The sequence below is a fragment of the Odontesthes bonariensis genome, chromosome 12, assembly GCF_027942865.1.
Source record: "Odontesthes bonariensis isolate fOdoBon6 chromosome 12, fOdoBon6.hap1, whole genome shotgun sequence".
In the NCBI taxonomy this organism is placed as follows: Eukaryota; Metazoa; Chordata; class Actinopteri; order Atheriniformes; family Atherinopsidae; genus Odontesthes; species Odontesthes bonariensis.
Window position 1 is genome coordinate 30,670,134 of NC_134517.1, and position 14,296 is coordinate 30,684,429.

Consider the following 14,296-nt stretch of genomic DNA (forward strand, 5'->3'; position numbering starts at 1 on the left):
GATCAAAAGTTTATTAAGAGGATTGGCGTGTGTGTGTCCAAAGAGAGTTGTATCCGGTTCAGGTGCTCACTGGGGAGAAACAGAGTGTCAACAAAAGGCGGTTCAGGGCTTCTGTGGAAATCCAAATTAAAATGTAGTGGCTTACAGAGAGATCCAGACGGAGTGCACTGAGGGATGGGGTAGTCCAAGGCTGTGGTGTGACTGATCAGGATTAGTTGTGTGGCAGGCAGGCGTGCAGGTAGGCGGCAGCAGCAAGCGAGTAACTGAGTACACTGGAAGTCCACAAAAACAAGCCGGCAGGTTAATTATTGAGAGTTACACTCAGCGTGCCAATAACTCAAAAGTGGGCCTTGATTACCACAGGTAACTGTGAGACAATCTGGCAGAGACTGGAACTTCTGCTGCTCCTTCAAAAGCCAGCCCGTAATGGAGGCAGATGGACAACAGGTGTGCAGACAGGAGCATGCCAGACTCCACCTGGACTTCCTGGATGCCTGCTCTGCCCCGCCTAGAACTCTGAACACACCACAACCAAGTGACTCATGACAAACAGAAACCTGGATCACCCCAGAAAACACTGCCACGCCCGCAGCTCTGTCTGATGCGTACTCTTTCTCTCATACTCCCAGAGCTGCAAGGCGGTGGTACTGGCCTGTACTCTTTCTCTCACACTCCCAGAGCTGCAAGGCGGTGGTACTGGCCTGCTCATTTCCAGCGACTGGAAATACTCTCTTTGTTCATTCTCACAATTCTCTCCCTCCTCCTTTGAATTTCATGCTGTCACTGTCTCTCACCCGGTCAAGCTCACCATTGCTGTAGTTTATCGCCCAGCAGGCCCTACTGGGGACTTCCTGGAGGAGTTAGACACTTTTGTCTCTCACTTCCTTGATGATGGCTCCGGCCTCATCCTTCTTGGTGACTTCAACATACAGACAGAGAAGCTTCACCCTCTTGTTTCTTTTCTCTCCTCCTTTGACCTAGCTCTCTCCCCATCTCCTCCTACCCACAAGGCTGGCAACATACTGGACCTTATCTTCACCAGGCACTGTTCTAGCGCCAACCTCTCTGTCACTCCTTTTCATCTCTCTGACCACTACTTCCACTGACTTCTCCTCTTCTGTTCTCTCTGCCCCTTTTCTCCTTTTCTCTTCTATCCCCTGACACTGCTACTTATCTTCTTCTCTCCACCCTGTCCTCCTCTCTGGACAATTTCTGTCCCCTCACCTCCAGGCCTGCCCCTTGGTTGTCGGACTCAGTGCGTACTGAGAGACGGAGCTTGAGGGCGGCTGAGCGCAAATGGAGGAAAAGTAAACTCTCTGAGGACCTTCTTGCTTTCCAGTCTTTGCTTTCCACTTTCTCCTCATCTCTCTCTCTGCTGCTAAAGCTGCCTTCTTCTGCAACAAAATTCAAACTTCTGCTTCCAAGCCCAAAAAACTCAAACTTTCTCGTCCCTCCTCCAACCCCCACCCCCTCTTCCCTTCTCCCTGACGATTTCGCCGACTTCTTTGACAAGAAGGTTAACGATATCCAATCTTCTTTCCCTCACCTCTCCGCTGTCCGTACCGTCGGTGTGTGACACCGACCACACTTGTTGCACTCCCACCCCTCCCTCTCTACCACCTTCTCGCTCTCCACCTCCCTCTCTGTCCCAATTCTCTCCCCTATCTGCAAATGAGGTCCTTCACCTTGTAACATCTAGCCGCCCCACCACATGTTCCCTTGACCCAGTCCCTTCCCCTCTCCTTCATTCTGCTGCACCTGATCTTCTTCCTTATCTGACCCACCTCATTAACACGTCTTTCACATCTGGCTCTTTTCCTTCTGCTTTCAACACTGCCAGAGTCACTCCCCTTCTAAAGAAACCAACTCTTGACCCTTCAGAGATCAAGAACTACAGACCAGTATCCCTTCTACCCTTCCAGTCCAAAACTCTTGAACGTGTGCCATCTTTAATCAACTGTCCTCTTACCTCCACCAGAACAACCTCTTGGACCCCCACCAGTCCGGGTTCAAGGTGGGCCACTCACCTGAGACGGCCCTCCTAGCAGTAACTGAGTCACTCCAAACTGCTAGAGCAAACTCTCTCTCCTCTGTCCTGATTCTCCTGGACCTGTCTGCAGCATTTGGCACAGTGAACCACCCCATCCTTCTCTCTACCCTGGAGGGAATGGGTGTCTCTGGTTCAGCACTCTCCATGTTTTCATCCTACCTGACAGGTCGCTCCTACCAGGTAACACTGAGAGGGTCTGTGTCGAAGCCACGTAGGCTCACCACTGGAGTTCCGCAAGGTTCGGTCTTGGGTCGTCTTCTTTTCTCCCTCTACACATCATCTCTTGGTTCTATCATCCACTCCCATAACTTTTCCTACCACTGCTATGCAGACGACACCCAGCTGATTCTGTCTTTTCCCCCTTCTGACACCCAAGTGGAGGCACACATTGCTGCGTGCCTGGCAGACATCTCGGGGTGGATGTCAACACACCACTTCAAACTCAACCTGGAAAAGACTGAGCTGGTGTTTCTCCTGGGGAAGGGCTACCCGCACCGAGACCTGGCCATCACCATGGATGACTCCGTGGTGACGTCAACTCGGACTGCGAGGAACCTCACCGACAAGGCAGCACAGGTGCTCATCCAGGCTCTTGTCATCTCCCGCCTGGACTACTGCAACTCCCTCCTAGCTGGCGCCCCGGCTTCTGCCATCAGACCTCTGGAGCTGGTTCAGAAAGCTGCTGCTCGTCTGGTGTTCAACCTCCCCAAGTTCTCCCACACCAGTCCCATTCTCCGCTCTCTACACTGGCTCCCTGTAGCTGCTCACATCCAGTTTAAGACTCTGGTGCTGGCCTACAGGGCAGTGGAAGAAACAGCTCCTTCATACCTCCAGGCTATGGTCAAACCCTACACCCCCGCCCAACCACTTCGCTCTGCGGCCTCCAGGTGGCTGGCTGCCCCGTCACTCAGTCGTCCCTGCGCACGATCGACACGGTCACGGCTTTTCTCTGTTCTGGCACCCCAATGGTGGAACAATCTCCCGACTGATGTCAGGACAGCTGAGTTGCTGCCCATCTTTCGCCGCAGGCTGAAAACCCATCTCTTCAGGAAACACTACCCAGATCCGCCCTCTTAAAGACATCACCTGTTTCGTCCCAGCTTCCTACGCACTTTTTTGTTCCCTAAATTATCTTTGTTTTCTAAATGGTCTTTTTCCCATTTGTCTAGGTACCTAACTTATCGCACTTACTCTAGCACTAGTTATGCTCTTAGCTGTTTGGTTTTGGAAGGAAATGCATTTACAATTTCTTGTGACCTGAAGTTCTTTTGCCTACCGATGTTGAACACACTCATTGTAAGCCGCTTTGGATAAAAGCGTCTGAAAAATGACCGTAATGTAATGTGTGAATGTTTAGACCTGCTGTGAACTACTGTTTACTATTACTGATAAGAACGCACACAACGTGTGGATACGTTTTGTGTTATTAATGTTGTATTCGAGATATACATTCTTTTGAATGTTTGTGGAGGTGTAACAATACAAGAGAGAAACGCTGCAAGTTCACTCAAAACACAACGGAAGTTCGCCAGGCCACTAGGGGGCCTCGACCTCTGGGAAAGGGGATCGACTTTGGGAGATCAGAGGAGTAACGAAGGAGAAGAAAGTATAAAGGTACGTTGTCCTTTGTCTTTTTTAAACACTTGGCATAAAGACATGAAAGACAACGTACCTTTTGACTTTCTTCTCCTTCGTTACTATGGTCAATCACCCATACTAAATCCCCTATTGGGCAGGGCCTATCCCACACAGGTGGAAACCCCCTAGTGGCTTGGCGAACTTCCGTTGTGTTTTTCTCTCTTGCATGTGTTTTGAAGTTCGCAGCGCATTTCTTTCTTACATGTATTTTAAAGTTTGCAGCGTTTCTCTCTTGCATGCGTTTTGGCGTTTGTGTCGCGTGTGCTCCGATCGTTTTTGTGATTGCCGCATTTTTCTCTTGCAGCATTTTACTGTTGGATTTGTTTTGCCGTTTGCAATGCGTTTGCACGTGTCGGGCACCGTAGTAACACTCTGTTGAAAATAAATTTGGCACACCAAGAGTTTGCTGGTGCACACCCAATGTCTACTTTCTGGCTATGCCAGTGCCACCTAGGGACAATTTCATGCCACCAATTGACCTAATATGCGACACTTTCCAGCTCCTCCTGGGTGATCCCAGGGCGTTCCTGAGTCAGAGGAGATATATAATCCCTTCAGCGTGTTCTGGGTCTGCCTCGGGGCGTCCTCCCAGTAGGATGTGCCTGGTAAACCTCCAAACTGAGGCGACCTGGAGGCATCCTAATCAGATGCTTGAACCACATCAACTGACTCCTTTCGATACAGAGGCAATGTTCCAGGGGTGGATGTCGAAACAAGCTCCCCTCATGGTCAGACCATGCAATGTTCAGAAGCAAAACACAAAACAAAAAGCTTCATTTCAGAGTCTACAGGCATCAGTTTTCAACGTAAATGTAAAAGTTCAAGACATTACGGTTAAAAAAATAAATAAATAAATAAGGCTTGTTTGTTTGGGTTTCCTGAAAAAAGAACATGTAGCATGACATAGGTTTGCAAAATAAGTATCCGAGCAGGCTACAAGACTTCTTGAACAACATTCTTTGTACAGATGAGCACCACGTGCACATGCCCAACACATATCAGAACAAATGCTACCTACATACCAACTATCAAGCATGGTGGTGGAAGGCTGATGAGTTGGGCTTCTTCAGCAGGCAATGAGCTGACCATGAACTCTTCTATGTACCACAGTATTTCAGAGTCAAATGTGAGGCCATCTGCCTGACAGCTAAAGCTAAAGGACATTGATTCCAAGTACAACAAAAATAAAATTAGGGCCTGAAAATGAAAATAATCCAGGTATTGTAATGGTCTAACCGAGGTCAAGACCTCAACCCAATGCTGTGAAAGGACCTTGGAAGAGCTGTACATAAAAAACTGCTTACAAATCTCAATGAAATAAAGCAGCATTGGAAAGAAGAGTGGTCCAAATTCCTCCACAATGATATGAGAGACTGGAAACAGAAATAATTATTGCAAGAAAGCTAAGAAAGATGCTTCTAACAGCTTTTCACACACTGCTTCTGCATTTTGGCTTAGTTTTTATTGAATAAATTAAATTACGTCCTTTGTTGTAGTTCATCTAAGGTTGTACTTATCAAATTTTAAAGATCTTGGAAGGACAAGATTATTTCTATTATGTGCTGAAATGTAAAATATTAAAATTGAAAGACGATTAACTTTCTTTCTCACATGATTCAACTTTCTCCAGAGTTTGATGATGATGATGATGATGATGATGATGATGACATGTTTGTTGGAAAGGTAATGAGATCCATGGAGGGTGACACATCTGATAAAAACTATTCATCGTCTGAGTTGTGAGGACAAACATGCACTAAGTTAATTTCAGAATCAGGTAAAAAAAACAAGCATGCATTTAATTTTGATGGCTGTAAGATTGAATGTGACATATATAATTCTTGATGGACATGTAGAAGTGCAGCGATATAGATATCTTTATTTTCTGATCATGTTTACAGCTTATATTCTAATCATTTGCTGTAATTCTTCTATTGTATTTCTCATTGTTATTCACAAAAACCTCCACGAGCCTATGTACATTTTCATTGCTGCTTTGTTAATCAACTCTCTTCTTTTCAGCACTAATATCTACCCGAAGCTTTTGATTGACCTTTTATCAGAAAAGCAGATCATATCTTTTCAAGCCTGTCTCTTTCAGGTTTTTACATTTTACTCCTTAAGCTGCTCAGAGTTCTTGCTGTTGGCAGCCATGTCTTATGACAGATATGTGTCTATATGTAAACCTCTGCAGTATACAACCATCATGAGAAAAACAACTGTGAGAGTTTTGCTGGTCTTAGCTTGGGTTGTACCTGCCTGTCATGTTGCTGTTCCAGTTATACAGAATGTTAACACAAAAATTTGCAGTTTTACTTCAAAATCTATTTTCTGCAATGGGTCAACTAGTCGTATTTTCTGTCAGACTTTAGGAACATTTTCTGTCTTTTCTCTAATTGTTTTTACAAACATTGGACTTTTTCCTATGCTTTTCATTCTGTTTACATACACAAAGATACTCCTTGTTGCTTATAAGAGCTGCACTAAAGTCAGGAATAAGGCTACACAGACCTGTTTACCTCATCTGCTGGTTTTGATCAACTATTCTTTTTTACTTACTTATGATGTCATTATGATAAGAGTGGAATCTGATTTCCCCAAAACTGCACAACTGGTTATGACTCTGCAAATTATAACTTATCATCCTCTTTTCAATCCAATTGTATATGGACTAAAAATGAAAGAAATTGCTAAACATCTCAAAAGGTTGCTCTGTCAAGATAAAGTGAAGTAATTTATGAACACCAACGTTTTAATTCACATTTTTTGAAGTTTTATTATTTATTGGAAGTTTTAAGAATAATGACAAGGTGACATAAAAAAAGCTATTGGATAGTTGTGGGTATTTAGAGTTATTTTAAGAGGGATAATTATCTGAAAAGGTGTGATGAGTAGAAATCAATTAAGACATTTTTCATCCCAGCATAATTTCTGTTAAATAAGAAACCCTTCAATGTTTAAGACAGTCATATCAGAATTATTATGTTAGAATGTACTTTTCTGTTTTTCTGTTAAATAAGAAACCATTCAATGTTTATATAAAACATCGAATGGAAAAAAAAAATTTCAATTGAAGAAAATGTTTATATCAGAATTATTATGTTAGAATGTACTTTTCAAGTCGCGTAATATTGATAGACTATAATATTCTTAATGTTGCTATATATATTGTTTTACATAAATCATATGTAGCCCTGTCTAAATGTTATTGAGACCAAAAAAAGCTAAATGAAAAATTAGATTTGATATGCTAAAACAGTTTTACATAATATCCCTGTATATTGAATGTGTAATCCTGTTAAATAAATATTTATGTCGGTATATATTTACTATGAATTATATTAAATGTACTTTTTCACTCTGTACTCTGATGGAATCTTTGATTTAGTGAGTTTTTTCTCTCATTCATCCATTTTCTGTACCCGAAAAGTTTGATAGTTTTTCAGCACCTCAATGGAAAAAACATCCACCAACAGACTATATAAGCACAAGCATCTCCACTTTCCCCACATGCATTTTTTTCGAAATAAAAAGATTAGAAAAGAAACAAAGTCATTTTTCAAGTCAAGTCAAGTCACCTTTACTTGTATGAGACATCTTAAAAACAACGAAGTTTGACCAAAGTGCTTCAGAGATCAAACGAATAGTAAAATCAGCTTAAATAACAAAGGAAAGGAAGCTCAAGAAAAAGAGATTGTTGTTTAGCTGTGATTTGAATTGCTCAAAAGGTAGAGCAGATTTCATTGAAACTGATGAGTTTAACTTCACGTATAAAGTCGGCCTTTTATATCAGGACAAGGAGATCAGTCCAATAAATTACATTAGATAAATTACATTAGATTAAATAAAATTGAACAATACAGTATTTATCCCTAACTTCAACTTTTTTGCACATTCTTTGGAAAAAATAGTGGAAAGTGTTTTGAAGTTGGAGGGGTGTCTGTCCACCTCCTTGCCATGGCCGAGGTGCCCTTAAGCAAGGCACCGTGCCCCCATGCTCCCCAGGCGCTGTGATTGGCTGCCCACTGCTCCAGTGTATGGCACCTATCTCTAAGAGTGTGTGACCCTGTGCATGTGCGTGTGCGTGTTAAACAGGTGCCAACCTGCATGGGTTATAAGCAGAGGACAAATTTTGTGTATGTATATACTGTATATGTGCATGACAATAAATCTGATCTTAATCTCTTAATCTCTAACAGATGGCTGCAAAAAAGTTTGCACTCTCCACCACAGACTTTTAGAAGATATGCAACATGTTGGTGTATCTGTGTTCCACCTCTTCACCTAGGGTGAAGACAGTGTTTGTTTATTCCCAGTCTCTTAAAATCCACAACCATCCATTTTGTTTTGTTTGTGTTCAAGATGATGTGATTGTTCAAACACCATGCCACAAAGTGACTGACCAGCCTCTTGTCCTTGCCTAGCAACTTCAGAGTCATATGAGTAGTTCTGGAGGTTGTACTGGAAGTCTGAGGCACAGAGTTAAGAAAAACGGTGAGAGTACAGTCCCCTGTGGGACTCCTGTGCTGCTGACCATCCTCTTAGACACACAACTGTTGTTTGTGATGTAGTCTATAATTTAGGTGATTATGGAGGCATCCACCTGTATTTTCTGCAGCTTCTTACATAACATTACAGGCTAAATTGCGTTGAAGGCACTGGAGAAATTGAAGAACTTGTTCCTCACCATGGTGGCTGCTTTGTCCAGATGAGAGTGGGTTCGCTGAAAGCAAATAGATGATTATATTTCCAACATCAACACCAGGATGATAAGGAAACTGCAGTGGGTCTTGACAGGTGTTCACTTGCTCATTTAGATGAGCCAGTAACATTCTCTGTTGTTGAATACGTCCGAAACAGTGGCTATGGCTGTGTTCGAAATCGCATACTACATACTTCCATACTGCATACTCATCGATCAGACAGTATGCAGAGCGTTTACCCACAATGCATTTAGCTCCTGCCCGAGCCGAAATCAGCCATCCTGAAGCTGATTTCACTTAAGCTCTAAACTCTGTAAACTTTAGCAACATTTGAAACATTTTCAGGCGAGAAAGTAGTTGTTTAGATCCCCAAGGTGTTGAAAACCTGACAAAATACCGGCTATTTACAATTTTGTTCTGACAAATTCGGCGCTACTAAAGCTAGCCGTAGTGAGCAACGCACTTCCGGTTATTTTCACAAAATAAAATACCCGTTGCCTTTTATCATAGGGAAAGCCATTACGATATAATTGGTGCTTTTGTTTTGAAAACAGGAAGTGAACCTACCCTCGTTGTAGCTAGCTTGAAACTGCCGTTTTGACAGGAAATGACGATCGGCGACGTCACGTTACGTTGCATCTTGGGTAGTTTGAGTATGAGTTGTAACCTCATGATGCATACCCAACATTTCGGCCAATCTAGTATGCATCCGGGAACTTCTCGCCTTCTAAAACTGGCATACTAGCTCAAAAAGTTAGTAGGAGTAGTAGGAGAAGTATGCGGTTTCGAACACAGCCTATAAGAGCAATGTGGAAACTGGGGAGTTTTTGTCACATATTTAGTTCCAGTTTAGTTTTTAGTTTTGCCACGATCCCATAGTTTCTGTTGCCCTGCCGTCCCCTTCACTCACAACACCTGCACTCACTCACCAATCACTCCCTCAGTATTTAGTTTACAGGTTTCCCATGTACCAGTGCCAGATTCTACCCCGTCACCCATGATACAACCCGTTACGGTCCCTCATCTTAGTCACCGTTATTAAAGTCAAGTTTATCAAGCCAGGTTTGTTCTTTTGTGTTTCATAGTCATAGTCAAGTTTTGTTTTTTTTTCATAGTTTTTAGTTTTATAATCTGGCTCAGCCGCGCCTTGTGTTGACTTTTTTTGGAAATAAATCAAGTTTTATTAATTAATTGAATTCCAATTGGCTTGAATTGGACTTACCATCTAAGTGCCTTGAGATGACATTTGTTGTATTTGGCGCTATATAAATAAAAATGAATTGAATTGAATTGAATTGAATTCTGGATATCTGCATCCGTGTCCTATTTCCACGGCACTCATCACCACCCAACGTGACAGACCTCATGCGTTTTTGCCAATATACTGAAATTGAAAGATTTACAAATAGATGAGTGAAGAGTGGCAGTCATACTGCAACATTAAATTTGATACCTCGTGTAAATACTGGACGCCACAATCTAAGCATTCTATTTAACTTCCTGCTGCTCGCTCATTCACCTGTGGAGACAGCTTATGAAGTTGCCCATTCTGATGAACGTTTTGAATCTGCTGATGAGATGCATGCTGAAAGAAAAAGTGTTGATTATGAAACAGAGGATGAAAGAAGATTGCAGCCAAAGTGAAGGACGCGGGTCAGTAGCTAGCTCTGACTGATAGGTCATAGAGGAAAACTGAATAATGACACCACGACTGAGTCCGACATCATTACAACCACAAACTCCCATCTCATTGGCCCTCACTTAAACCACAGTTCATTCAGTTCTGCACAGTTTCCTGTTGTTGCGTGTGCCCGAGTTACAGCAATGGCCACTGTATTGTAAATGACTGCTTTATTTGAACTGGTGTACGTAGAAAAGAAAATGCTCAGACTACACTAGTTAAGATTCAGATTAAGATTAGATTTATTGGTCATGCATACATGCATGCACACAAAATTTGTCCTCCGCTTTTAACCCATCCAGGTTGGCACCTGTTGACATACACATGCACATGCACATGCACAGGGTCACACACTCAGAGACAGATGCCAACCTGGAGCGGTGGGCAGCCATGAAGGGCCCGGGGAGCATGGGGGGTATGGTGCCTTGCTCAAGGGCACCTCAGCCGTGACATGGAGGTGGACTGACACCCCTCCAGCTATCAGTTCCACCAATCTTTTTTGAGTGGCGAGAGTGGGAATCGAATCGCCAACCTTCCGGTTATTGGACGACCGCCATGTTCATGAGCTTGAATCCAGTTTGGGACCCACAGAAACAGTCATTAGGAGTCTTACGTATACGTTAACACCCTTGGAGTCTGATGATGATGATGATGATGATGATGACATGTTTGTTGGAAAGTTAATGAGGTCCATGGAGGGTGACACATCTGATAAAAACTATTCATCCTCTGAGTTGTGAGGACAAATATGCACCAAGTTCATTTCAGAATCGTGTAAAAAAAACAAGCATGCATTTGTTTAAATAATCTGAGTAAGGTTTATTGCCATAAATCACTTTTGACTATTTCAAGAACCAATTTTGTTATATTGTATTTAGTTTTTCATAATTTTGATGGCTGTAAGATTGAATGTGACATATATAATTCTTGATGGACATGTAGAATTGCAGCGATATAGATATCTTTATTTTCTGATCATGTTGACAGCTTATATTCTAATCATTTGTTTTAATGCTTCTATTGTATTCCTCATTGTTATTCACAAAAACCTCCACGAGCCTATGTACATTTTCATCGCTGCTTTGTTAATCAACTCTGTTCTTTTCAGCACTAATATCTACCCGAAGCTTTTGATTGACTTTTTATCAGAAAAGCAGATCATATGTTATCAGGCTTGTCTCTTTCAGGTTTTTGCTTATTACTCCTTAAGCAGTTCAGAGTTCTTGCTGTTGGCAGCCATGGCCTATGACAGATATGTGTCTATATGTAAACCTCTGCAGTATCCAACCATCATGAGAAAAACTACTGTGAGTATTTTGCTGATTCTAGCTTGGCTTGTGCCTGCTTGTCATGTTGCTGTGGCAGTTGGTCTTAACATTAAGAGGAAACTCTGCAAGTTTATCTTGAGGGGAATATTTTGCAACAATTCAATTACCAAACTTTACTGTTTCAGCTCAGTAGCAATATCTCTGTACGGTGTAGCTGTAGTATTCAATATTGCACTTTTTCCTATGCTTTTCATACTTTTCACATACGCAAAGATACTGACCATAGCTTATCGGAGTTGTGGAGAAGTCAGAAAAAAAGCCACACAGACCTGCTTACCTCACCTACTGGTTTTAATTAATTACTCTTGCTTGCTTTTTTATGATATGGCTATAGTAAGAGTTGAATCTGGTTTCCCAAAAATTGCCCGTTTAGTAATGATTTTACAAATAGTGACATTTAATCCTCTCTGCAATCCAATCATATATGGACTAAAGATGAAAGAAATTTCTACACACTTGCGAAGCTTGTTCTGCCAAGTAAAGGTTCAATAAAACATTTGTAAGCTATTGTATTGTAATAAAAATGTCTAATGCTCTCCATTCCTATGACTATAGTACAGAAAAAGACATTTTCATATAATTTCTTAAAATGCTTAATTCCTGATTATTTGCTGTGTGACTTTTTTCATTTCAAATTAGTTCAAATGTAAGGCACATCTTTTCCTGAGAATATGTATAAAAATGTCATATTTCATGTAATGATACATATGTAATCTTTTTAAGTCTGATATATCTGCTTCTCATTATTTGTTTTGGAATATTTTAAACATACTTTTTAGCTGAATAAAATTGTGGCACCTAATTCTTTTGATCTATAAATAAAAGGAAAGGGACAGAAGTCTTGGGGCATACACCGATGACGTAATTGCTTATCGATGAGTTGTCATGTCACAATATATTCTATTTCTTTCTGTTTTTAGGTTCAGCCACATTTAAGACACTTATGTTGACTGTCTATGGAAATCACACTATGTAGCAGGTAACCTGCTCAAGGCTTCTCTAAACTGAGCCTGAGATGTTAGCAGCAGTTTGGCTTCTGACTCATTTCGAGGTAAACTGACTTGTGTACATTACGAGGTTCTGAACCGCCCTAGAGCACCTGGTTGGTGAGATCCTGCAATGAATCACTAACAAAAATGATGAGCTTGAATATAGTTTTTGTTCCACTAAAACATTCATAAATGCTCCTTGCAGTGGGTTCAGACCTCCAGAGTTAGATGATGAAATGTTTAGTGGGGAGGCTAATGAGATCCATTGAGAGAAACATGATGATGAAAGCAACTAATCTCAGTTCTGAAACAAACACACAGCAAACACATTTAAAAACCCTGGTCCCCGTCACTGAGTAGGTTGATTGGTCTTCAATTCAGTAATCTTGTGAACTGAGACTTACTTTCAAATATCAAGTTTATCCGTTAAATTAACAATGGATGCCAGATTGAATACAACATATATCATTCTTGGTGGACACGTCCAAGTGCAACGATACAGATATCTGTATTTTCTGGTCATGTTAGCAGCTTACATTCTGATCATTTTATCTAATAGCACAATTGTTTGCCTCATTGTTATTCACAAAAACCTCCACCAGCCAATGTACATTTTTATCGCAGCTTTGTTAATCAACTCAGTTCTTTTCAGCACGAATATCTACCCGAAGCTTTTGATTGACTTTTTATCAGAAAAACAGATCATATGTTATCAAGCCTGTCTCTTTCAGATTTTTGCATTTTACTTTTTTACTTGTTCAGAATTTTTACTGCTGGCAGCCATGGCCTATGACAGGTATGTGTCTATATGTAAACCTCTGCAGTATCCAATCATCATGAGAAAATCTACTGTGAGTATTTTGTTGTTTGTAGCTTGGGTTGTGCCTGCGTGTCACATCGTAGGGGCACTTGCTCTGACTATCAACAACAAACTCTGCAGCTTCACCCTTCGAGGAGTTTATTGCAACAATTCAGTTAACAGTCTTTACTGCAGCAAAACAGTAATAATGTATATTTACGGTGTAATTATTCTATTTAATGTTGGGTTTTTTCCTATTCTTTTCATACTTTTTACATACACAAAGATACTTGTAATAGCCCATGGGAGTTGTGGAGAAGTCAAGAAAAAGGCGATACAGACCTGCTTACCTCACCTGCTCGTTTTAATCAACTTATCTTCTCTGTTTACTTCTGATGTCATTCTAGTTCGAGTGCAGTCTGATTTTACACAAACTGCACATGTTGTAATAACTCTACAAATTATTATGTTTAATCCTCTTTTTAATCCACTGATATATGGGCTAAAGATGAAGCAAGTTTCCAAACACCTAAAACGGTTGTTCTGTCGAAACAAAGTGGCCATTGTTTGATGTGAAAATACAACAGTGGACTACTGCTGGGTTTCTGTAGGTGGATGTAATATCTTTAATGGTATAGTAGAAATACCTCTAAATGAATTGCTTTAGCTGATTTAATTGAATGCCATGACATTAAATGTTGCAGGTTCTGATGCTTCTGCATGAGGACAGATTTGAAGAATTGAGAGTCAAGTTAGATATCTAAATATCACGGGTGTGTAGCAGATCAAGGACTCAAAAGCAGACTCAAAGGCAGGGATCATTTATTTATTTACAATGGTGGAGGATGTTTGGTCTAAAGGCTGGTGTGGCTTAACTTGGAAGGTCTGTGCATGTGTTTTCCAATCTGTAGACTTTGTCTGCAGAGCAGTTTAAGATGGTTGTAAGGCAGGGCTCTGGAATATTTGTTTGGCATGACAAGACAAGATTTGAAAAAAGTTGAGAGGGCTTGAAAGCAAAGATACTAAGAAGCTGCCTAACTGGCTATACACAGTGCAGTGATCTGACGAGGAGTTGTTGAAGCAAAAATTGATTTTGTGAGCATGTGAA

The 14,296-nt window shown here is 41.2% G+C and overlaps 4 protein-coding genes across 4 annotated transcripts; all 4 read left to right on the top strand.

Annotated features, from left to right (window-relative positions):
• Window positions 1–1,296: 1,296 nt before the first annotated feature.
• Window positions 1,297–3,127, top strand: LOC142396008 (uncharacterized). Its single transcript, XM_075478555.1, has 3 exons — window positions 1,297–1,307; window positions 2,074–2,230; window positions 2,432–3,127. The coding sequence occupies exons 1-3, from the start codon at window positions 1,297–1,299 to the stop codon at window positions 3,125–3,127; spliced, it is 864 nt and encodes a 287-aa protein (XP_075334670.1).
• Window positions 3,128–5,495: 2,368 nt separating this feature from the next.
• Window positions 5,496–6,422, top strand: LOC142396009 (olfactory receptor 4B13-like). The gene has a single exon (XM_075478556.1). It carries the CDS (start codon window positions 5,496–5,498, stop codon window positions 6,420–6,422), a length of 927 nt encoding a protein of 308 aa, XP_075334671.1.
• A 4,543-nt stretch (window positions 6,423–10,965) lies between these two features.
• Window positions 10,966–11,892, top strand: LOC142396225 (olfactory receptor 4N5-like). The gene has a single exon (XM_075478777.1). The coding sequence runs from the start codon at window positions 10,966–10,968 to the stop codon at window positions 11,890–11,892; it is 927 nt and encodes a 308-aa protein (XP_075334892.1).
• Window positions 11,893–12,826: 934 nt separating this feature from the next.
• LOC142396010 (olfactory receptor 4B1-like) lies at window positions 12,827–13,759 on the top strand. Its single transcript, XM_075478557.1, has one exon. The coding sequence runs from the start codon at window positions 12,827–12,829 to the stop codon at window positions 13,757–13,759; it is 933 nt and encodes a 310-aa protein (XP_075334672.1).
• Window positions 13,760–14,296: the final 537 nt, after the last annotated feature.

Excerpts from the sequence above, each read along its gene's own strand:
- LOC142396009 (XM_075478556.1), top strand. The coding sequence starts at position 5,496 with ATGGCTGTAAGATTGAATGTGACATATATAATTCTTGATGGACATGTA.
- LOC142396008 (XM_075478555.1), top strand. Across the intron at positions 2,231-2,431 it reads TGACAGGTCGCTCCTACCAG|GCACACATTGCTGCGTGCCT; the intron begins GTAACACTGAGA and ends ACCCAAGTGGAG.
- LOC142396010 (XM_075478557.1), top strand. The coding sequence starts at position 12,827 with ATGGATGCCAGATTGAATACAACATATATCATTCTTGGTGGACACGTC.
- LOC142396225 (XM_075478777.1), top strand. The coding sequence starts at position 10,966 with ATGGCTGTAAGATTGAATGTGACATATATAATTCTTGATGGACATGTA.